Below are 25,423 nucleotides of genomic sequence, written 5' to 3'. Positions count from 1 at the left end.
TAGGAGTAGGTTTGTTCTTTTACAGCATCTTCTACCATCAACAGCGTAATACGTTTGTAAATTTTCTAAAAATAATTTTCCGTGCTGCTTTCGGATTTACGTAAGCCACTATTTTTCTCAACAAAAGTATGATTGTCCTATCATACAGTAGGAGACATGGTGCTAATTAAAAATAATTATTTAGTGTTATTAAACATCCTATAAATACTTTAAAATAGTTTAATTTGTTTATTTACCTTCGCTAGTAACATTCGTCGTCGTTAAACGTGTTCTGCCATTTTTCAACAAGTCTTCTTTTTCTTCTTCTTTATTGCCGTACAAAGGTACAAACCCAGTACCGTGTAAGCACAACCGGTTTGAAAATGCATTGAAAATGCGTACAACAGTAAAGTTACCACGAGTCAGTGCGTGACGTGAATGTTTGGCGCAACGTGTTTTACTTGGAGTTCAAACGTCAAACATGTACTTCTGCTTGCCATACAAGTTTAACGTTTGAACTTCGACCACAACCTCTCTATTATGTGTAATGACATCTCAACTTAGATTGCAGGAGAGGTCAAAATCAAAGTTTAATTCAATCCCCAACCAGAGATGGTCGATAGACTTACATTCTTCTATTGTTTAAAAGTTTGTGTCGTGTTTTCATACAAAAAATTATTTTTAGCTTCTTTTTTTTCTTTAAAAAAATTTTTTAATGTGAATTTCAGTGAGGGTTTGGACCTATCTAGAACCTCACAGTTTGTTGTCCTTCATAGTGCAGGGACCAGCAGAGTCTATTACTTTTGCAGGAGAAAATAAACAAACCTTTACTACCCCAAAGTCGAAATATAATACATTCCTTTAAAATTCAACAAATCTGATAAGTGAAATCTGAAATGATTTATAGTAAGTTGAAATTTGATAAGTTTAGTTTTTTGCATTTACAGATCAAATTAAAGAAAATATAAATAAAAATCTAATATTTTTTAAACCCACAAGTATTTTATACTGTTAGATAGTAGAGAAAGTGTAGAAATCAAAGATATAACTGCATCAAGCATATATATCTGTAAAAACATAAAAATTGCATTAATTTGCACTATGTATCCAGCAGATACAATGCACCAAGTGAGCTTTTAAAACTCTAAGTGCCTATAGGGGAGTTAATTAATGATAATTCTTCATGTTAGGATATAGAGAAAGTTGCCAAACTCCACTTTTTTCTTGCATATTTTCTATTTAAAATCATTTTCATTTGTAGTTCAATAAAATGAGTTCTTTGATATATCCATGGACATCATGAATTTCATATTTTCAGGAAAATTACAAATTTTTTCATGTTTTAATAGGTTATGTTGGCTAAAATTAATCAAAAATGATGCTTCAATCAACTTTTTGGCCAGTTCAGCATAGAGTATTGCATTACCTGAATTTTTAACATGACATGAACCAATATTTACTTAAGGAGAAATAACATTATGCAAATATAACATAGCATGATTGTTGTGTTACATGGAGATCCACTCTATATTAATTAATTAAAGAAATATTTTCTTTCAAATTTAATATAAAGTATCATTTGATATGATTAGTGCTATCTGTCACATCAAAAAGCTAATTTATGATATTCTAACATCATTTATTGTAAGTTAAAAATACTATATTAACTCTAATTTATTTTCATAGCAGCATTAGTCATTAGCAACATGTCATTATTAAAACAGTTCTTAAATTATTAATAAACACTTTACAGATATTAATGAATGTGAATCTGATCAATTGAACACTTGTAAACACAACTGTACTAATACTCCTGGAAGTTTTCAATGTTCGTGTTTGTCTGGATATCACTTACTTGACGACGGATCTTGTGAAGGTATGTAGAAATAAAAATTTAATTTATAAATTACAAATCTAACATCTTTTATAAATAATTATTTCCTATATAATCACCCACTATGGCATTCGGCTGACTGTCACTTTACCTTGTCGTGGTGTATATATACATATATAAACATCTCACAACACAATGATATTAATCATAGTGGATGATTGATTATATAAGTAATGGGCATAGGAGCCATCCCCAGTTGGCGCCACGAGTAACCATGGATGGTTATATCAAGAATTAAATATGTCTGGAAGTGAAGAATTGCTCAGGATCTGGGGTAGCATAACTGGTAACACGTCCGCACGGTAAGCAGGAGTTGCAGGTTCAAGTCCTTCTCTGGATCGATTCTTTTCTTCAGAATTCTAAGTTATTTAATGTATTACAATTATAAAATTTAATAAAGGATGGTGCTTAACTCCTATTTTTAATACTTAACTACTTAGAATTTAAATTACATTAGTAACGAGAAAATAACCCGATAATTTATGGCAATCATTTGGCTCCGATTAATAACATCGGGTTGTGAGATGTTTATATATGTAAGACTAATTTAATAATTAGTTAGAGAGTAATTTGACTAGAGATAGGTTGTTAGGCTACCATCTTGTGATAATTTTAAAAATTATAAATAAATAAATTTTTAATTTAGAATGTTCTGGAAGAAGAAAATCTGCCTGGAATGGAATCCAAACCTGCAACTTATGCTTACCATGCAGATGCATGCTGATCTTCACTTTCAGAATTTTAATTTAGATATAAATTATTATTTATAATTAGTATTTTAGAAACCTATATATTATTACTTCGTTATTTATTTATTTATATTATCTTTTTGATGCAAATACTTTTACAGATATTGATGAATGTGAAGATAAACAATTACATAGATGCCATCATTATTGTGTTAATACTATTGGAAGTTTTAACTGTACATGTGCTCCTGGCTTTGAGTTAGTTAATAACAAAAGTTGTAAAGGTAAAATAAAATTAAATTAAACTTTTTACGTGTGTTAAAGATATTTAATATTAAACTCAATAATGTTAAATGATAGAAAATTACTTTAAACAACTATATTAATGAGTATAATCTGATAATTATACTGGTTTCTAAAGCAAGAAAGTTAAAATTTGTAATATTTAAAAATTATTATTATTAAATATTAATTTAATCAAATTATTATTTAAATGACATCAACAACTTAATAAGAAAAGTAATCAAATATTTATTGTGACATTGTCAGAATGCTGGGCTGCAATTTTTTAGATCTCGATGCCCAATGCTCTTGATTTTAGTAGTGTCTTGTCCCTGCACATCATACTTTTCCTGTTAACAAGAGAGTCATGCAGTCATCTATCTTTCTTTTTTTTCTTTCTTTCTATCTATCTAACTCTATTCTAGAAAAAATTTTATAATTGAAATAATATGATTTTCTGGTCTAAACTGGAAGATTGTATATAGTTAATTGGAGCATCCGGCTGCTAAGCTTTCTGCATCTGGTCTTGACTTTCATCTACCTAACTCCATTCTCAAGATTGAGGAAGGACAGACAACAGATGGATGCCAGTGGGAATATATAAATCTGAAATTTTAAAATTTCAGCCCAATTATTGAAATTACATCAATGACTTAAATTTTATGTAAAAACATTTTTTATAAAACAGATTAATGAAATTACTATAAAAATGTTAAATTCTATAATATCTAGTAATTAAATTCCTGTTTAATGTATATAGCATATTGATATATACAAATATATGTTCACACCTTTTCCCTTTCGGGTTGGCAGTGAATGCGCTGCCTCCACACTGCTCAACCCAAACATACTTCTCTCACTTCTTTCACACTCAATGAGGCCTTTTTTACACATTAATGCTGATTTTGTTTGTGCATACTCACAATATTCTTTATAATCAAAGCCTCTTGCACACCATCTGTCTATCTCTTTGCCGGGCGGCCCCTAGGTTGCTTGCCACACACCTCACCAACATAGACTGACTTCATCAGTTGTTCCTTGCTCATGTGCTCTATGTATCCAAACCACCTCACATTAGCAACTTCTCTTGTGTCTGCTCACTTGCTTGTTTTTGCATTCCACACAACTCATAAATCATAAATATTGATTATATATATGAAGTATTATCAAAGTAACTTTATTTTTTAAAATCATTTTGATAAATTTATTACATAAATTGTATCAAACAAATAACAGAGGGTCAAACCCAGAGGGTGGTTTTAGCAAGCCCATTACGGGCTTGCTAAAACAACCTCTGGGTTTAGCTCTGAGAGCTTCTGAATCCATCAAAGCAGTGGGCTGACACCTTATATTATTTAATACTTAATATTATTAAATATTTAAAATCTGAACTATTTTAATTACAGAATTACAAGAATTTAATTTGAATGAAAAAACAGTATATTGACAATTTTGAGACAGACTTTTACAGTTATAATTTAAAATTAGTACTTTATTTGTTCAATATTTTCATACTGTGTTTAATTTTGTCCTCCTTTTTAGATATTGACGAATGCAGCATTAATAATGGTGGCTGTTCGTATTCTTGTACTAATGAACCGGGAAGTTTTCACTGCAATTGTCCGAAAGGTTATAAATTAGACAAAGATGGAATCAATTGCATCGGTATGCATAACTTCAACTTTTAAAATTACTCAAGTATTTATTTTAATTTTTGATGGAAATTACAAACTCACATAACTTTTTTCCTTTGAGAAAATCAGTGTTTCTATTTTTGATTGATAGGCATTAGCTTGTGAGCTTTAGATTGATGTAAATTATTCATAATTATGCATTTGTTTTGCCATTATTTGCCATGTTAGAATTATAATTTTGTTTTTATCGTTTCAAAGTACCGGAACAATTTTTTATTTCACGAAAATACAAATATTCTGATAAGTTTATGAATAGAAATTGATTTTAATAAGCTTTTTTGTAAGAATAACTTTCATATATTTCATATTAGTTTTCATTATATTAATTAATTTGTATTTTTAAATTTTATTTATTAAAATAATAATATATTCTAAATAAATTAGCAATATGTTATATTATACTATTTTGTTTATAATATAAAATTAATTTTTAATTAATTATTTTAGATATCGACGAATGCTCCATATATACAGCCTGCCAGCAACGCTGTGTTAATACAAAAGGAAGTTTTCAATGTGCTTGCAACGAGGGATATAAAGTTTCGGAGTCTAATCCTTATATGTGCACGGGTAATGTAATGTTAACTAGGCATTAATAATAATAAATATTAATTTTATTTGTATTTATTTGTTTCAAATCAGTTTCATTTGTGCAATTTAGAAGGATAATTATTGACAACTACACATTCAAATGCATATGTAACTTGTGCTTTTACTTTCCTGGCTGTTATGTGATATACTATTTTGTATCATCTGTTTCTAAATTAATAAGATTCTGGCTTATGGTTTCATATGCTTATTAATTGTTAGAATAATGCCATCTTGCTAATCCAAACTGATTAAACCAAATCAATTTTGTTCATTTTGCTGCATATTATAAATATACAGCAAAATGATTATAGCTGAATTACAAAAAAATATTATAGCTAAAAACAAAAGCTGAAAACAAAAAGAAATCTTAGATTATTTTTTTTAAATATGATAATTTATAAAATTAATATATACAATATATTTTAATATTAATATATACATATGAAGCAAGTATAGTATAAAAATCTTTAAAAATGTACGTATTTGTAATCCCCTTAGACTTCCTTTTATTTATATATAACCTCACTAATCTGAATGACCCCACAGTGATTATTTCAGCTTAGCGAGGATGCAGTATATTTAAAGCACTTGATACCCTCAACTTTTTATATTCATAATGAGTTTCCCTAATAATAATAAGGATCAATACCATTTAATGACAAAAAATTTTAATTGGCCGTCGAAAAAAATATTATTTATTTCGGAAGCCAATCTAATTAACTCCATACTGTAATGTAAATCTACCAGCGCACACAGCACCATTGAAATTCCATTGTGCACTGATCAGTGCCTTGTAGATAACGATAAATTATTTAATGTTATCTCATCACATAAAGTAAGTACGGCGAGACCCCACTTAATGCGGGGGATGCATTCCTAGACGACAAAGCGCTAAATGAAACAGCTTTAAACGAGATTGTTTTAACATAGAGTAAATAGGGATAGGGGAACACTCGACCAAAAATAAACAAATTTTACTTTAATTTTAAGTTATTTTTATATTCATTTGTATAATAATATATGTTAAATAACACACAAACATATGCACACAGAAATGTAAAGTTTATTTTTTGTGACGAAGGTCCTGACTTTTCTGAAATTCTTGTTTTTTTGCAATAAAGTTGTGAAGTTTCATTTGTCACTTTTCCTTTCCTTAAGCAAATGTCGGTAGCAATAGATCGTATCCAAAATGCCTCGCTTTGCTTTTGCATTCCTTTCAAAATCTGGATCATTCGCTACAATTTGATCAACGATTTTGGTTATCATTACCAAACTTTTGCTAAGGAAATCTGTAGAGAAATTTTTTGGGTTCTTCATTTTCAGAATCTTTATTTTCTAGTTCTACACGAATTCCTTGTTCTGCCAATTCTTGAAAGTCGTCATTGATAAGGCTCTCACCATAAACCTACTGTAACTCCTCAATATCCTGCTCGCCTACATCTAGTCCTGCTGTATCGATTAGGTTGAGTTTTGTCAATCCGACGATACAGAGATAGGCTTTTCTCGTTGAGAATTCTTGGATTCCTTCAGCCATAACTTCTTCCACACTTCGTTTGTGCATTTATCAGTTAATTCTTGCCAAGCAAAGTCGATATTTTTTATGGCATCCATGATGTTATATTTTTTCCAAAATTGCATGAAACAAACATAGATTTAAAGAAAGTACACCTTTTTGCCACTTTTTTCTGATTGGTTCGTGTTTGTAAATAATTCTATTATATACAAATCAATGAAATGCTGGGATAATTTAAATCAGCATAAATTTTGAGCTTTTTTTAAGGCTTCGAGCAGACCGCGTTATATCAAATCAGTGTTAAGCGAGGCAGCATTAAGCAGGGTCTTACTGTAAAAGAAATTAGTTAGTTACAGTCCAACTGCCACAGAAGTATACTTGTGGATTATTGAATGATTGTTTTAATATTGATGGCGATTGTTTTTAAAAAAAAGTTATGCTGTTATATCAAGATGGATGAAACTGAAAATAATTTTTTTCAAGCCTACTATTAAACATGATTCTTATAAAAATTTAAGAACAAATTGACATGATGGGACCTCAAATACAGCTGACAAAGAAGACATCATTTATGTTGCTGAATAATCAATTTAAACAAAATAATAACAACCATTGTAACAGTGACAGAACAGCTATTATTCATTTTTGTGAAAAATTTGTAAAAAAAAATGTATGATAATGAACTTTCTCTATAATAGAAACTATGTGAAGACTGAATTTGATGGGCCCACTAGTGGCCAAGCGGTCTTTGTTCCCCGAACACTGGGAGTTTGGTTGTGGGTTCCTGCCTCACTCAGATGGTCTGGCCATGTAGAGTTTTCTGGGTTTTCTCCACATCTGTAATGCCTAAATAAGGGCCAGTTTCCCTTAAAAAGGCAGAAAGCATCTCCCTAGGCAGATTGCCCAAGTGTTGCATTGCCATAACTTAAAACAAACTGAATTTGATGTTATTACTTTTTTCACTTGCCAAATCGATTAATTCCCTCAATCACACCAACATTGTAATAATAACAATTACAGCATATCTATGCTATCTTATACATTTTATATGTCATTAAATAAAAGCTACATCTACAATAATACATTCTACGATGTTTATTTAAATTTATATTTTAAAAAAGAATGATTATTATTTTGTCACTTTAAGCACTTTATTGTCCGGTACTGTTTAACAGTACCGGACAATAAAGGTTAAGTGAGTACGATTTTGTCACTTTTCTCCGCTTTTTGTTTTATAGAGTTAATACATTTGGCAAGTGAGCGGCACATATAAGGGGCATTGATGCTATTCAATTTTGGAGTGCAGAAATTGAAGTTGGGGGGATTGAGGACGGATTCATGAGTCACATATATCAAGTGGGGTTGAACTTAATTAATACATATTGAAACTGAATACAAAATTAATAAAAAACTTCATTATCATATTGCACAATAAACTGATACTAATGAAGATTTAAAAGTGTTAAAATCTGTTAAAGCAGGTGTGTCAAACTTATTTAAACAAGGGGCCATTAATGTGTGTGGTAAGATTTGCACGGTCCACATCACATTTATAAATTTTCTTAAAATTATAATTTGAAGTAAGAATGCTGGAATATAGATAGGGCAATTAAAAAACATTATGTAGTTCAGTGAATTCAACTCAACAGTATAATTGATTTCATAATAGTGTCACAAGAAATAAACTTTTGTTTTGTAAATGATTTCTGTGTCTTATTAGAGATAGGCTCGGACCACTCACCTGTTCTTCTTTTAATAACCTCGCCGATTTCATCCAGAGTTCCTAATAGTCAATACTGTGATAAACATGCAATGCGGAGAGATGAATGTAAATCTTCATTTGCTGTTACATTAGACAATGTTTTATCACAAGAATATGGAAGAAATCTCACCTCCTATGATTTAGTAGAATGTATAGCAAAGGCGGCAATGTCTCTAAATTTAATTTATGATGTTAAACCCGAACCTTGCAAAAGACAAATAACAAATGTACGGTATGATAGTGAGTGTTCGATCATGAGAAAAAAATCTGTAGAAACTGTTTAACAATGCAAAAAACTCAACTACGGATGAATCTTATGCTTTGTATAAAAGCTATTTAAAAGAATATAAAGTATTATGTCAAAAGAAAAAACAGTCTTATTTTTGGAACTTAAAAGATTGATAACATCCTACAACTCTAAAATATTTTGGCAAATAATTAATACTTTTAAACATAAAAGTCCATCACGTTATAATTCAAGAATTCCCTTGGAAAGATGGTTCAATTTTTATGCTATTAAATTCTCCAAAGAACATTCTTTATATATTAATGGTGAACAGTTGTCGATGGATGTGTATAAAGTTTTCCCAATAGAAATGGAATGTTTTACAGATCTTACACTGGAGGAATTAAAAGGAGCTATTAACCATTTTAAATCTGGCACTCCATTTGATACTCCTGGCACTCCAAATCTTATCAAATACTTTTTCCAAATGGAAAAAGTATTTGATAAGATTTAAATCCTGGAAAGATATAATCAATATATTGCATTTTTTAAAAAATGATTATTATTGTATATTTTATTTTGAATTATCCTATACTAGGCTATTATATTAATTTGTTAAATTGTACGGTAAGACCCTGCTTAATGCTGTCTCGCTTAACGCTGATTCAAGATAACGCAGTCTGCTTGACGCCTAAAAAATGCTCAAAATTTACACCGATTCAAATTAACGCGGTATTTCATTGATTCGTATATAATACAATTATTCCCAAACACGAACCAATCAGCAAAAGGTGGCAATTCGTCGTAGCACTGTACTTCCCTTAAATCTAGTTTGTTTTGTGCAATTTTGGAAAAAATATAACATCATGGATGCCATAAGAAATATCGGCTTCACTTGGAAAGACTTAACTGAGAAATGCATGAACGGAGTGTGGAAAAGTTATGGCTGAAGGTATCCAAGAATTCTCGTCGAGAAGAGCCTATCGCTGATCGTAAGGTTGACAAAATTGTCAACTTAATCGATACGGGAGATGTAGCCAAGCGGGATATTGGGAAGTTACTGCAGGTTTCTGGCGAGAGCCTTACCAACAACGACCTTCAAGAACTGGCAGAACAAGGAATTCGTGTAGAACTGGAAAATAGATTCTGAAGACGAAGAACCAAAAAAATTTTCTCTACAGTTTTCCTTAGTAAAAGTTTGGTAACGATAACCAAAATCGTTGATCAAATTGTATCAAATGATCCAGATTTTGATAGGATGCCAAAGCAAAACCAGGCGTTTTGGATGCGATCTTCTGCTACTGACATTTGCTTAAGGGAAAAAAAGGGACCAATGAAACTACATGACTTCATCGCAAAAAACAAGAATTTCAGAAGAGCCAGGACCTTTGTCCCAAAAAATAAACTTTACATTTCTGTGCGCATATGTTTATGCATTATTTAACATATATTATTATGCAAAACTTTATACAGGTAACCCCCGTATAACACGGGAGTTACGTTCCAAAAAATTGCCGTGTTATGCGAATCCGTGTCATACAAAACAAAGAACTAGTGCAAAAAGTGGGGTTAGGTTCCAAAAATTAAAAAAACATGCTGTTAAATCCTTCTTTAAATCGGATTTATGATTCACAAAAGGCCGATGCAGGCATTGGGGCATACAAAATTACAAATAAAAATAATAATATACTGAATATTATACTGTAAAAATTAAAATAATATTTTATTGTTAATTTAAATAATTGCTAGGGACACCCCTAGTAGCCATTTTTGGCATACAGTGATAGAATCCAGTTTTTCAGCTTTATATAGTAGATTTTTTTATGGGTAAAATACTTATTTAAGTAAATATTTTACCAGAGATTATTCATCCTATATGATGATCTCAGTATGAGAATCATCAACTGGTAACAGTTTTTAATACATTTCATGTTGTACAAGGGTTTTACCTAATTCCCGAACCGTGTTAGAGTGAATCCGAGCTATAGAAGTGCCGTGTTATACGGGGGTTACCTGTATAAGAATAACTTAAAATTATAGTAAAATTTGCTTATGTTTTGGTCGCATGTTCCTCTATCCCTATTTACTCTATGTTAAAATAGTCTCGTTTAACGCTGTTTTGCTTTGCGCTTTGTCGTCTAGAAATGCATCCCCCACATTAAGCGGGGTCTTACTGTACTAACTTCAGTTTTGTATATCACTATATGTGTTTCATTTTGTAATATCTTGTATTAATCAGTTCTATTAACTTATTTTGTTGCACTAACCTCAGCTTTATATTAGTGAATTCAACTTGACAATATATAATTGCTATAGTATTGCTTTTATTTAAACATTTATTTTATTTAATGTACATATTTATAAAACTAAAATTGTTTTCGCTGCCATTGCTATTTTCCTTCTCCTAGTTTTTCAATATCTGGATTCAAAGAGCGAAAACAATCTTCTTTATGGCAGATAGATGTTTATCAGTTAATCTCGATCTATAAACCGTTTTATTTAATTTCAGAGCATTGTGGCTGCAGGCCACGAAAAATCACATCAGGGGCCGCCAGTTTGACACTCGTGTTAAAGAATACTCTTTATTACTTTGTTTAATTTTGTATTTTAATTCTGTTCTGATAGATATTGATGAATGTTTGGAAGGCAGTCATAACTGCAGTCATAATTGCATTAATTATCTTGGTGGATATTACTGTACCTGCAAAAATGGATATCGTTTTTCTGAAAGTTTGAAATCATGTGTAGGTAAGACAGTTTTCCATAAAAGTAGCAATATAAAAACACATTGAAAAAATTTTAAAATAAAAGCTTTTACTGTAATAAGAGTTTTTTAATTTTTAGATCCTATTATACAAATATACTATTAAATGTTAGTTAGATCCTATTATACAAATATACTATTATGCAAATACACTATTAAATATACTATTAAATGTATACAAGCAAATAGCTTGTATACATTTCTAAATTTAAAAATCTGATTTTAATTTAAATTTTAACAGTTTTTCTTAGAGAATTTTTGAAATACATTAGACTCTTCTTAATCTGTCTGTAAGTACACTGATTAGAGGGGGGAATTTTACTCCCTTGTTCAGGATGGTCTAGGACCCTCTCGAATGTGAGTGTCGATGGTGGAGGCAATGAGAATGAGAAATATTTTACAAAAACTGTTTATTTTATCAAAGTTTATGCTTACATCAGTATTTGACAAAGTCCAAGAGTTAAAGTCCAGTGTTCCGACAGCAGTGTTGATTTAAGTTGGTCTTCTGATGTCCTGATGGGGTAACCCTGGGGCAGTGGCGAGTTGGAGTTCGGTGTGGTAACTAGTGCACACGACAACTTTTGTTTTGACACCTCTCGGTGATGGCACATAGAGAATGTTGTGAATGACAGAGGAGGAATGCTCATCATGTCCTTGAATAGGTGTGTTTTATAAGTTTTTTGTTCTTGGTTCATTTCCTAATTGATTGGGCTTCTCTTTTCTCACTCCCCTATTGGTCTCTCACCTGTCTCCAGGTGGAATTCGAGACCAGTTCGAGCCACGACAAAGGTCTGCCCGGGATGGTTCATCCAACACCATCCTTTCCTTTACTAATAGCGAAGGTGTCAAAGTCTGGTATCACCGTCTCAACATTGGTAAATCTGACACCTTGCACTGCCATATTTCTCCACATCAATAATCTTTCTTAAAGTTTTAAATTTTACATCTTTGAACAAAAAAAAAAACTATTTCCAGGGTCTCACACGTCCATTTCATGTACAGAGGCATGTCAAATTACTGAGAGTTATAGACCTAAAGCCTGTCCAAAAGCACGCAATGAATGACATGATCTGTTACCTTTTGGTACAGATTGGTTTCGGTGGCATGTGAACAAATGATACAACACCCAAAATGTAACACTGCACATAGAAAAGAAACCCAAGTAAACAGGAAAACATCGACACGAATGACATTTTCATGGAAAGGAAGTGCATAGGCCTTCACAGTAGAGAGTATACTAGATCAGGGGTCAGCAACCTGCAGCTCACGAGCCACATGCGGCTCTTTGGATGTGAAGCTGCGGCTCTTTAGTTCCATACGCAAATATTATTTATACGACCTCCTTCTTCACAATAAAGTGCGATGGCTTTCGAAAGGTAAGGTGTTGAAACGTTTCGCTTTGTGCTTGAATGAAATAAATACATTCCTAAATGAAAAAGGCATTAATCACCCTGAATTAGAGAACAACAAATGGTTGCAAAAATTTTACTTTATGGTGGATATCACAGCGAAATTAAATGAGCTGAATCTAAAACTGCAAGGAAAGGGAAACCCAGCCTATGTTTTGGTAGAAGAATTGGTTTGTTTTGAAGAAAAATTAATTCTTTTTGCAGAAGATATTCAGAGCGGTAAATTACTTCATTTTCAATTTCTAAAGCAATACCGCGATAAAACTAGTGCAACTGTTGACACGAATTACTTCAGCACAGTTATAAAAAAAAATTAAAGATGAATTTGCTGACAGATTTGAGCAATTCAAAACCAACAAAACCACTCTAGCATTCATAGTAAATCCTCTTAACACAAATAGTAACGAAATCCACATTGAGCCATTTGGAATTGATACTGGATCTCTAGAAATGCAATTGATCAATTTAAAAAGTAAAGCTTTGTGGAGTGGAAAATTTACAGAGTTGAAAAGCAAGTTGGAAGAGTTGGAGGTCCAGAAATGTATGTACGTAACGCGACAAAAGTGGACAGCTTTAAAAGAAATGCCGCGACTTGAGGCACTTATATTCGACGCATGGAATAGTCTTCCAGATTGCTACAGTGAGGTGAAGAAGTTGGCATTTGGAGTGCTGACTATCTTCTGATCGACATATTCGTGCGAGCAAGCGTTCTCTTGCATGAATATAATTAAAAGTAAAGTAAGAAGCCAACTAACAAATGAAAATTTAGAATCGTGTCTGAACCTTAAAACAAGTTATGAGCCAAATTTATCGAAACTTTCTAAAACCATGCAAAGCCAACGCTCCCATTGAATTTGTTTGCTCAATTGTTTGTTATTCAAGTATAAGTTAGTGTTGTAAGTAAATGTTTAATTAATAATAAAGACCTTTAATGACAAATTAAAAAAAGCAGAAGAAAAAAAAAACACAGAACACTAGGTTTTGGGTTACACCCCAGCATACTTAAGTAAATGTTTAATTGTTTTAATTTTTTACTTAAATACAGTAGAGCGTCGTTAATCGGAACGTCGGTAATCGAAATGGCCTGAAATCGGAACGATTTTCAGTCGGACTGTGTCGTGCCGAATCGAACGTTTTTGATACTAGATTTACTTCTAAAGTATAATTTTCATGTTTTTTATATTCATCGATATATTTATTTTGTTTGTTCAAAATGCAGAAATAATTTTTAACGATACGATAGCCTCGATTATTATTATAAAAATTTTCGTTAGGCTTAAAATTGACGAAAATTCAACACGAAGCGACACGCAACGGAGAAAAATTTGAACATCGGACAGGTTAATATATTTTTTCGTACAAAGTCGGAAATCGGAACAAATGACTAATTGGAACAACCCCAGTCCCCAATTGACTCCAATTTTCGACGCTCTACTGTAATAAGTAATTATCTAATAATGCCATATATATATTATCTAATTTGTTGTGAAAAACACTACTTATATATGAATAAATAAATTAGTTTTTTTTATCAAAAAACTTTATTTATGCGAGTACTATTTATTGTTGGCAAGAAAACATTTTGTGGCTCTTTAAAAACTTTGAAATTTTGTAAATTGTAATTTTTGACTCTTCCGACTCAAAAGGTTGCCGGCCCCTGTACTAGATAATTGAGAGGCTAGGTTAGCAAGAGTCTCCTGTAATAATTAAATTTTGATGTAATTAATTTTACTTTATATTTTTAATTTATTATTGGAAATATATGTCATGTAACTATAATTGAATTAATCATTAATCTCATTAATTTAATTGTGCAGAAACTTTTGTTTTCCTCATAAATAATGTGAATAATCAATATTAAGAGACAAATAAACCATTTTACTATTGATGATAAAAGTTAGTTTTTAAAAACTATGTAACATTAATTTAATTTTAATAGATATTGATGAATGTTCGGAAGACAGTAGAAATCTCTGCGGTCAAATTTGTAATAATTACGAAGGCGGATATAACTGTTCTTGCGAAAGTGGATATCAACTTTCTTCAGATTTAAAGTCGTGTCTGGGTGAGTTAATTTAATTTATGAAACAAAATAAATTTAAGAAATATTAATTGTAAAATAGTGGTTTATTTTCAAATCTTTTATTACCACAAAATTTTTATGAAATAAATATTCAAAAACATAACCAAATGATTGCCTTAAATAATCAGGCTCTAACCCACTAATTCAATGTATGTTTTAATATTAAGTAATTTGCTACTAGAGGTAGACGTTAGGCATCGTCTCTTAACTAAATTAATAATTATAATTTTAATAATTTATTAAATAATTTAGAACCATCTGGAAGAAAAGAACTGACCCAGGTGGGACTTGAACCTGTAATCTCCGCTCGCTGTGTGGTGCACTTGCCAGTTGCACCACTTGAACCCTGAGCAAGCCTTCACTTTCTGATGTATTTAAAATTAGATATAACCTTAATGGCACCATGATTAACTGCTTAAGGTTATATATCTAAATTTAAATACATCTGGAAGCAAAAGTTTTAAATAGATAGAGTTTTAAATAAGTTAGACCATAATATTTATTAAATTCTTATTTAAGCACATCTAAAAAAACATCCAGCAATGAATTGCATAACTTCCCTGAAAAAAACATTAAGACACATTTGTGCAAAGTTAAAAATTGTGTGCCACAATTTGTTACGAGATTCTATTTAAAAATTTTTATATTATTGGGTTGTTCGGAAAGTAATTTTGTTTTTTCCATGGAAAAATAAACGCAATATTCTTATAATAAATAAATATTTTATTGAAATATGTATTGACCATTTTGGTCAAATACCTGTTGTCATTGTTTCTGGAAGTAGCACGATTTCACATTCATAAAAATTTTAATCGTCGTTTACAAAAAACTGATCCAAGTGATTTTTGACATTTTCATTTCAAGTAAATGTCTTACGGTTAAAAAAAAATTGTATAGACCGGAACAAGTAATAATCCGAGCGTGCCCGATCTGGCGAATACGGTCGGTGCGATAACACGTCCCATCTAAGCCATAACAGTTTCTGACGAGTTACCAAACTCGTGTAAAATTTGGCATTATCGTGGTAAAACGCTACACTTTGTTTGTCGATCAATTCTTGCCTTTTCTGTTTGACGATATTATTCAATTTGTTTACTCGACGGCAGTACACTTTCGAATCAATTGTTAAATTGTCTGGTAAAAGCTCAAAAAAAAAATTTATTTAAAATCCCACCATAGAGAGCATCTCCCTTTAATAACACGTGGAACCCATATATCGGGCTTTGAAACGAAACCAATTCGTTTTAAGTAATAATAAACAGTTCAATTTAACAGATTGCTTCAATCGGTACCTTTATTTTGTTTTCTTTGGCTTCGAATGGCCATCCAGAATGTGGTGTATCTTCGATATTAAAATTGCCAGAACGCAATTTTGTAAACCAGTTTTGGCACCGTCTTTCTCTCTTTCTCTCAACACATCTTCTCCAAACATGTACCACAATTTTTTTTCTTGTTTGAACAGCATTTTGATTTTTTAGTTACAAAAAAGCAAAATATGCGGAAAATGATGCTTTCGATTTTCCATATTTGATGGGACACCGAAAAAAAAACAATTGTACAGAATCAAACAAAATTTTTTACAAAGAAGCCTTAAAATGTCGGCTGTCGAAGTATATAATGAAAATGTGGTTTAAAATAAAATTGGCTGGTAAAAATACATCTAATTCCTCTAGTAATAAAATAACAAAATTACTTTCCAAACAACCCGATATTATTGCTATAAAATGGTAAAAAGCTTAATTTGGAGGATAGAGATGAGTTTTCATATATATATATATCTGTGTGTGTGTGTGTATAGAACTTAATTTAAATATATATAATATATTGTATAAAATATAAATAAATATATATTAAATAAAATAATTTATAATAAAATATAAATATATATAATATATTGTATACATATATCTGTGAATATATTGTATTTATATACTAAATAAGAATAATTTCTTCAAATTAATTTCATTTTAATTTGAAAATTCTCTTTTATAGTGGCACTAAAATATAATTTTGAACAAAGATGCCTTTTATCAAAGGGCTGCTTGATTTGAATAAAATTATGTCATATTAGATGTTTGTTTGGTCCTCATGCTATATACCCAACAATTGTAAATAAATTTCAGTATGATCACAAATGTTATAAGAACATGCAAAAAGTATATTTTGAAAAAGATAATTACCATAATTAAAATTAAACTCTTTTCCCGAATATGGTAATAAATGAATTTGACGTAGAGATTTAGAAATTCTTTACATTGATAATGCTGTTAAATGGCAATTTTTCAGTTGTTTAAATGATTATTAATTAAGAACATAACCCAAACTATAAACTATAATCAATTGTAAAGAAATGAATGGATTATGAATTAACAATAATTTTTTTTTCTTTTTTCAAGATATTGACGAATGTAGCATCGATAATGGTGGATGCTCTGAAATTTGTAGTAATACGCCGGGAAGTTTTTACTGTAGCTGTCCCGACGGTTATAAATTACACGATGACAGAAGTAGTTGTAACGGTACGTAGAAATCTAATTTGTTAAAACCGAAACTTTACAAACTGATATAAAAACATAGAAATGTTTCACTTTGTAATTGTTTTTAATTAGAGTAAAAAGTATTAAATTGGTTTTATTTGTATATGGCAATGTGACACTTGGATGGTCTTCTGAAGGGATGCCTCCTGGGAGGTCCTTTATAACTGTTACTAATTAACAGAAGAAAACTATTACTATATTAATAGAAGAAAACCCAAAAAACTCTACGTGGCCAGCCTGTTGGCGAGACTCGAACCCGTGACCGACTACCGGTGTTCGGTGGTTTTATCCGCTCGGCCACGGGTGGGCCAAAAAGTATTAAAACTTTTATATTCCAAATGTAAATTATGGTAGCTTTAACAATGTCTGGCACATTGGAAAGTGTGTCAGATATTATTATTATTTTGTTGTGAATGTCGTGCTCGGCCGATACCGGTTCCGAGTGCTACGCCAGACTAATGTCAAAGCATAGCTACCCAAACAAGTGTTACATTAAAAGCTTCTATGTTATTCTGTGCTTCTCTGGTATGTGTGTCAATGTCTAGAAACTTTCTAACAATGTGATGTGTTCAATATTGCAGTTTTCTGAGGTTCCACGTGTAGGTTTTTATTAAGGTTTAATGTTTCTAGGCTTTTGTGTACTGTATGTGGTATAACATCAATAGAAGAGGGTACAACAGGTACAATAAATACCTTATCCATCCTCCACATCTGTTTTATTTCTTGAATGAGTGCACTTGTTGAATTTTTAGTGTAATCATTTTTTATATTTGGAATGAAGATGTTTTGTGAGGTCCCAGATGGAAATCAAAATATATGTTAATGATGACAAATATCCAGCGGGACAGTTAAACTCTCACCTTTCAAAATTAAGTTCTTTCCAACAAAAAGGAAAACAAAAGGCTGGAATTACAAGGGAGAATTTCAAAGTTTGGAGAAATTTTAACTGATCAGGAACAGGTTAAGTGTTGATAATGACCTCTACTGTGTCCTGAAAGATTTTGTAAAAAATAATTTTGGCAGTAAATATGTAAAAGAAAGAAAGACTCTATGGAAAGATAATTAATACAGAACACTTTGATTTAGAAGATTCCAGATATTTGCTTCTGATAATGTCAAAAGGGAATAAATAACGATCATATCCGTTTCTATACATTTTATGAATGCATGACCAATTATTATTTCCAAGTTAAATTAATGAATAACATTGTGAAATTGTTTACAAAAAAAATACCTTACTAGTTAATTTCTTGTATTATCAAGTTTAAAGCATAAAAGCATTTTTTGCAATGAAAAATAGTCATGTTGAGGCACTGTCATTAGCTATATCAACTATAGAGAAATTCCCTTATTTCCAGTAAAATACTTTTTAACTTTTCAGTGATTTCTAATAGAAAGGCTGCGACATGCCATGTGAGAGTTCAAGAATTTCCAAATGATTTGAGAACTTCTGATTGAAAATTCAAAACTTTGATGCATTATCTGTGTCATTTAAAAAAGAAATCTGTGATAAACAACATACTGCATCTGCAAAACATATCAAAGAAGAAAATTGATCAGCAAACATTGTCTAGTAATTATCATTCCCAAAATCTACAGATTTATTTGAAAGTCTGGATTGTTCAGTGTCTCACTGACAGCAGAAATAGAAATAGAAATTACTACTGGTGATCTGTTTCATTGGGTTGCTCTCAATATTAACTACTTCAATTTGCAAACCTGTTCTTGTAGTGAAAACAGTGTATAAGACCTTGGAAACATCTTTACCGTGTAATGGTTGCTAGTAAACAAGAAAACACTAATAAAAGAAATGTCTGCAAAGGTTTTTATTAAAACTTGCAATGGATGGAACTACCACAGAGTTCACTATTGCTTCTGTTTTTGTTCTAACACATTAGTTGCTATTTTCAAATCAAAATTTGTTTCAGCAATCCTGATGTACAATTTCCAAGGAACTATAACTGCTATTATGTGCAACAAGAATACCTTCAGCAGCACTTACATTGTTTCTTGACAAAGATTTTGTAGAAACAAATCAAGAAATATTTTCCTGACAAACTTGCCCTGTAACACACTCCAAATATCTCTTGGCAGTATGAAATTCTCAGTCTTGCACTCCATAGTTTGAAATCAAAACATATATTCCTAGATTATAAGTAATGCATTCAACTTCCCATTCTTCTCTTCCAGGAAGAAAACATGGGTTTTTTTTTATAGTTGAGGGCCACATTACTAACTCTGACAACAGCAGTAGGCTGGAGCAATTTCATATTTGTTCAATTTTTTTAAATATCATTATTCAAAATCTAAAACTTTGGCGCGCATAAACATCTTTAAAGCTAAATATGCTTATTATAATGGCACGTGAGCTCAAAAAAGTTTGCCATCCCCGAACCAGACGTACAAATTAGTTTATAACTCAATAATACGTTGCACCAAATTACAAGAACTTTGATAATTTGATTTCGTGATGTTAATCTTTAATAAATTTTTTAGATGTTGACGAATGTGCGTTAAATAAAGGTGGATGTCATCAAGGTTGTATTAACACGGTAGGAAGTTTTCAATGCACGTGTAGCAGTGGATATGTTCTATCAGAAAATAATTCATACACATGCACAGGTGAGAAAAATATATTTTTTAATTTTTATTTTTTGATCGTATTGTCGATTCTCTTGCATATTATTCTTGAAAACTCATTACTCTCAATGTAATAATAGCTGATTGATAATCACACAGACACTAGAAGGAATACATCACATTGTTAAGTATTAATAATTCAATAAATAAATGATTTAATTGATTAGATTCTGTAAGTAATTATTCTAATGTAAGATCAAAATATTTAGACTTTATAAACATGTCATAATTGTTTCATTCCACTATGCTAATAATTAATGAGATTTGTAATCATTGATTATCAAAGTTTAATAATTAATCAATACAAATTCTACTTCAATGAATTCATTTAAATGAAATACTTCAGTTATTGAAGTGAATAAAATAAAGTAACAACATCTGAATTTTTAAAATATAATTTTATTTTAATACTTAAATCAGCGACCGTTACGAAAACCGATTTTATAGACATCACATTTTTACCGTAAGCTTAAGTAACCTTACATTATGCATATCAAAATTTTATTGTAACATCAATTTAATAATCTGTGATTTAAGAAATAATGTAAAATTAACCTTTCATAGAGTTTATGGATGTTTATATTAGTAAAAAAAAAATAAACCCAAATATTAGATTAAAGCCGAACGATTGCCAGATTATGTCGGGCTAAATTAATGCCCCTATTAATAATTAAATGTTGAGTAATTTGGCCCAGAGGTAGTTGTTATATGCTAGGTGCTATTTTGTGATAAATTTGATTAATAAATATTAATTTAGTAATGTACCGGAAGAAATGAATTTGTCCGAAGCAGGACACGAACCCACAACTCCCGCATAATGTGTGGTTGCGTTGCCAATTACACTACCTGGATCTCTATCCATTCTTCACCTCCAGAACTACTAATTCAGATATAACCATACTAGGGACGATTCGACACGCGTGGCCTATAATTCCCACTACGGCACTCTGTCAGCTATTGCTTTACCAGAATGTGGTTTATATGCAAATAAAAACATCCAAAAACCCGATTACTAGATTAAAGCCAAATGATTACCAGATTATAATGGGCTATATTAATTATGATTATTAAATTTATCAGGGCATGGTGCCTAATACCTACATCTAGTCAAAATTACTTAACATTTAATTAATTATTAATAGTAATATTAATATAGGCCAATATCATTTGGCAATCGTTTAGCTTTATTATTTTACTACTTAATGATAAAAATGATTTCGGATTGAATGATTTCTACCAGTTTAAAGTGCACATCAGAAACGAAGTCTTATCAAATAATATAGAATTTTGTTTTGGTAGATATTGACGAATGCCTGGAAAATACTCACGACTGTAGTCAAAACTGTGTGAACTACAATGGAGGATACTATTGTACGTGTAAAAATGGATATCGTCTTTCTTTAGATCTGAAGTCGTGTGCTGGTAAGATTATTACAATTTATGTTTCTTCTATAAAAATATTTTTGATAAGTGTTTCATTTTCAAACTTTTGTTAAATTATTATTTAATATATTAGCCTCCAATATCAAGAATTTTAGATTATATTTAAAATCGAGGTTTGTGTAATTTATTGACGACGATAGATTTATATCTGCAGACACTTAAATACATTTAATAAATTAAATATTAAAATAATACATGATAAGCATGTGATTTGATCTGATGACATATTTCAAATGCAATTGTTTGTATTGGTGTTTAGAATATAATTATCTACAAAAGAAATTAGCATAGTCGTAAATAAATAAATACATTTTTTACTGAGTTATTGATAATAATTACAATAATTTCAATAATTTATATATATAATTGAAACACATACAAATTTAATTGGCATGTACTAGCTTTAATTAATAATTTATTTTTGTCAATAAGAAATAACTTGTCCGGAAATACCTCAACCTCATCACGGAAAATTCAAGTGCAGTGGCTCCTCGGGCAAAGATGTAAAAACGGTAAATACGACTTGTCAAATTAATTGTAACAAAGGTTTTAAAGCGAGAGGTTTGAAAGAAATCAAGTGCGGATTAAATGGTGAATGGACGGGACAGTTACCAACGTGTGAATGTGAGCAAAATTTGCCTATTATATTTTAACATTATTATATATTGTAATATACATTAACCAATTTTATAGCAAGGTTTTGTCCCACCGTCGAAAAACCCGAATTTGGCAACGTTAGTCCGTCGAGTTGCTTGAACGGTTTGAGTACAGTGTCGCAGAAATGTTATTTCATCTGTGATGCGGGATATAGATTGGTCGGCCACGCCTTTTTAAGATGCGATAAAAATCTGGAATGGAAACCAAAAACCCAAAGAGTCAAATGTGTAAAAAGTAAGTATATTACCAATAATGTGCTAAATTTTTTTTAAAACTTAATTTTATTAACTACTGTAATTTTGTGCAGACAACATGCAATGGTGTATTTCCCACAAGAAATTGCTAGAATGAAATGAAAACTGCAATTTAAAATTGGCACATAACTTGCACCTGTTTTCAAAGCACATTTCAAACACAGATATCCCCCAGTTTGTAGATATCAATAACAAAATGTTAAATGTAAACTTACCAGGTGTATAAGCTTAAATCCGCTGTTTTTAGTCAGAAAAACACGTGTTTTTCATAGAAAGCAAAAACAAATTTATTCAAAGTACTTTCCCTCACTAGCAACATATTTTTTCCATCTCTTGGGCAATCTGTGCATACCACACCAAAAAAGTTCCTTCTCTTTCGAGACAAACCACTCATCGAGCCATTTTTGGACGTCTTTGTAAGAATCGAAGAACCGCTCGGCGAGCGCATGGCTTATCAACAAAAACAGGTGATAGTCAGAAGGGGCCAGGTCTGGTAAATAAGCGGGATGGGGTAGCACCTTCTAGTTGAGTGTCTCCAAGTAGTTTTGGACCAATGTTGACGTCTGCGATGGTGTGTTGTCGTGAAGGAAAATCAGCTTGTCGTGTCTTTGCTGATAATCCAGCCTTTTTTCATGCAGAGCATGGTGCAATCTGATCAGTCGTTGGTGGGAGCAGTGGGCATTGACAGTTTCACCAGGTTTCAACAGCTCATAGAAGACGATACCCTGTTGATCCCACCAAACGCACAGCATTGTCTTCCGTCTGAAGTGATTTGATCTTGGGGAAGATGTTGATAGTTTGCCTGGATCAACCCACAATTTCTTGCATTTAGGATTCTTGAAATATATACACTTTTCATCGCCAGTTACAATCCGATGCAAAAACAACTTTCTTTTTTATCCGACGAGCAAGACTTTGCATGTGTTTTGGCTTCACTCCATCTGCGTATTGTTCAATTCATGCGGCACCCATTTTCTGATCTTTTCCAGTGGTTCAGATCTTTTCCACAGGTGATAGTCAGAAGGGGACAGGTCTGGTAAATAAGCGGGATGGGGTAGCACCTTCTAGTTGAGTGTCTCCAAGTAGTTTTGGACCAATGTTGCACATAGACGCATGGAAAGGGCTGGTTGAGTAACACCCAATTGCTCGGCAAGCATTTTTTGCGATTGGGTATCGCCCTCGTCCGTAAGAGCCTGCAATTGATGGTCCTAACCTTCCTGGGCCGATTTCCACACTTCTTGTTAGTCAAGTCAAAATTGCCATCTTTGAACTGACAAAACCAATCACTGCATGTGATTTCCGATAAAGCACTGTCGCCATAGGCCTCCACAAGCATTTGATGTGCTTCAGCAGCCAATTTCTTCAAATTGAAGCAGAAAAGCAGAGCTTGCCGCATATGCTCTTTTTCTGGCACAAAACTAGACATGATTACCAAAGAAAAATGTATGTTGTTGTATGAAATTGCTGATGATGAGCACTAATGTTGACAGATGTCAAAATCATTAAAAAAAAGGATGGTGTCTCCATGGTAGCTTAATATGCTCACTTATACCATCTATTAGCAAACAGCAGATTTAAGCTTATACATCTGGTAGTTTATACTTTTGAAATTGTAATTTTTTAAAAATTCATCTTCAGAAATATAATGTTTTCTCACTTAAATATGCCATAAAAAAACTGCATAGTTAGATTTCTCCTTAGAGTATTCATATTTCCGGTTTGTTAAGTGCTTGCATAGGAATTAATTTTTGTTTTATTCATCATTTTGAGGTTTATTTAATGTACCAGTAGATGAACCCTATTGCATCTATTTTACTGTTTAATTTCATTTAAACTAATAACAAGCAAAAACATAACCAATTTAACTCTTGCTTTGGCAATGCTTCTCCCTTCCATTCTGGCTATTGAACTTACCCCCTTCCAGTATAAAAACGTTTCTGAGAATGCATAAAAGAATTAATTTATAACAGAAAAGGACAATTTCTTTTGAAAAAGAAAAAAAAACTGTTTAATTAAATGTCATCAACTATGGTATTCATTTCTGCATGCAAATTAATGGAAGGTATTTATGCAATTATTCAAACCTTTTTAAGAAATTGAGGGCATGCGATGAAGGAATGTATGGACATGTCATTGTGGTAGATACTGTATTGGATACATAATTCTAGCAATGTACTAAAGCAAAAATATCGTATGCCAAGAAAAAGAAAATAATTAATATTACGAAGCTACAAAATTGTCTTTGTAATGACAGAAAAGGAAAACAAACACCAGTGACAAGACGTTTTTCCATCTTGCATTTTTTTTTCTTTTTTTTTGGAGGCACAGCCTCAAATAAAAGGTTATCTTTGTAAGTGAGAATTGTTTTGGACTGTCAGTGGTGTTTGTAATACCCCGTTCGCACCAAGTATTTCAATCTAAATTGTGACCAAGGTCGGTGACTATGCCTTGGTGCGACCTCTCTTGACCATTTCAATCACGATTGACTCAAGAGAGTTCTTGAAACTAAATCCAGTCATAAGAGAGATCCCACAATCCCATACGTGCAAGAAAATACAAAATGGCGGCAGAACACCTGTCGGGCTATCGACAGAGAAATAAAAAAGATACTGTATTTGGAAAGACGATGACATCTGTCTATTATTAGATAAATGGCAAGAAAAAGTACTGTATTTATTTCTAACCAAAACTTCCATTTCGTTTGTTGGTGTTCGTGACTTACCGCATAGTTATGTCAGTTTTATCATCTCGTGTAATAGCCGGGTAGTTCTCGAGCGGACTGCCTGTGTGAACAGCACGACGTTTGACTAGCGACAGTCACAATCCAGATTGTAGGTAAATCGAGATCGAAGTGAGTCGTGGATTGTGTGCAAAACATGGTATAAGGAGAGAAAAGAAAACGAAGTCAATTCTGTGGCTTTGTGATGTTTTATATTTTAATATAAAACTGTTGGCTAAGTTTTTCATTTTACTCAGAAGCAAATAAATTTATTTGCATAAAATATT

At 31.5% G+C, this 25,423-nt stretch overlaps 1 protein-coding gene across 2 annotated transcripts in view; it reads left to right on the top strand.

Moving 5' to 3' along the window:
• Nucleotides 1-25,423, top strand: part of LOC136982256 (fibrillin-2-like) — a 66,288-nt gene that overhangs the window by 20,570 nt on the left and 20,295 nt on the right. For both annotated transcript variants that reach the window (XM_067278724.1, XM_067278723.1), the window contains exons 10-20: nt 1,733-1,855; nt 2,724-2,846; nt 4,387-4,509; nt 4,986-5,108; nt 11,256-11,378; nt 14,743-14,868; nt 17,283-17,405; nt 19,920-20,045; nt 21,363-21,485; nt 21,939-22,130; nt 22,200-22,397. In XM_067278724.1, coding sequence (XP_067134825.1) covers nt 1,733-1,855; nt 2,724-2,846; nt 4,387-4,509; nt 4,986-5,108; nt 11,256-11,378; nt 14,743-14,868; nt 17,283-17,405; nt 19,920-20,045; nt 21,363-21,485; nt 21,939-22,130; nt 22,200-22,397 — 1,503 coding nt within the window. The remainder of the gene's footprint in view (nt 1-1,732; nt 1,856-2,723; nt 2,847-4,386; nt 4,510-4,985; nt 5,109-11,255; nt 11,379-14,742; nt 14,869-17,282; nt 17,406-19,919; nt 20,046-21,362; nt 21,486-21,938; nt 22,131-22,199; nt 22,398-25,423) is intronic.

The sequence above is a fragment of the Centruroides vittatus genome, unplaced genomic scaffold (assembly GCF_030686945.1).
Source record: "Centruroides vittatus isolate TY-2023 unplaced genomic scaffold, ASM3068694v2 contig_817, whole genome shotgun sequence".
Lineage (NCBI taxonomy): Eukaryota > Metazoa > Arthropoda > Arachnida > Scorpiones > Buthidae > Centruroides > Centruroides vittatus.
Note: the sequence above shows the minus strand (reverse complement) of the source record. Positions and strands in the feature narration are given on the sequence as shown.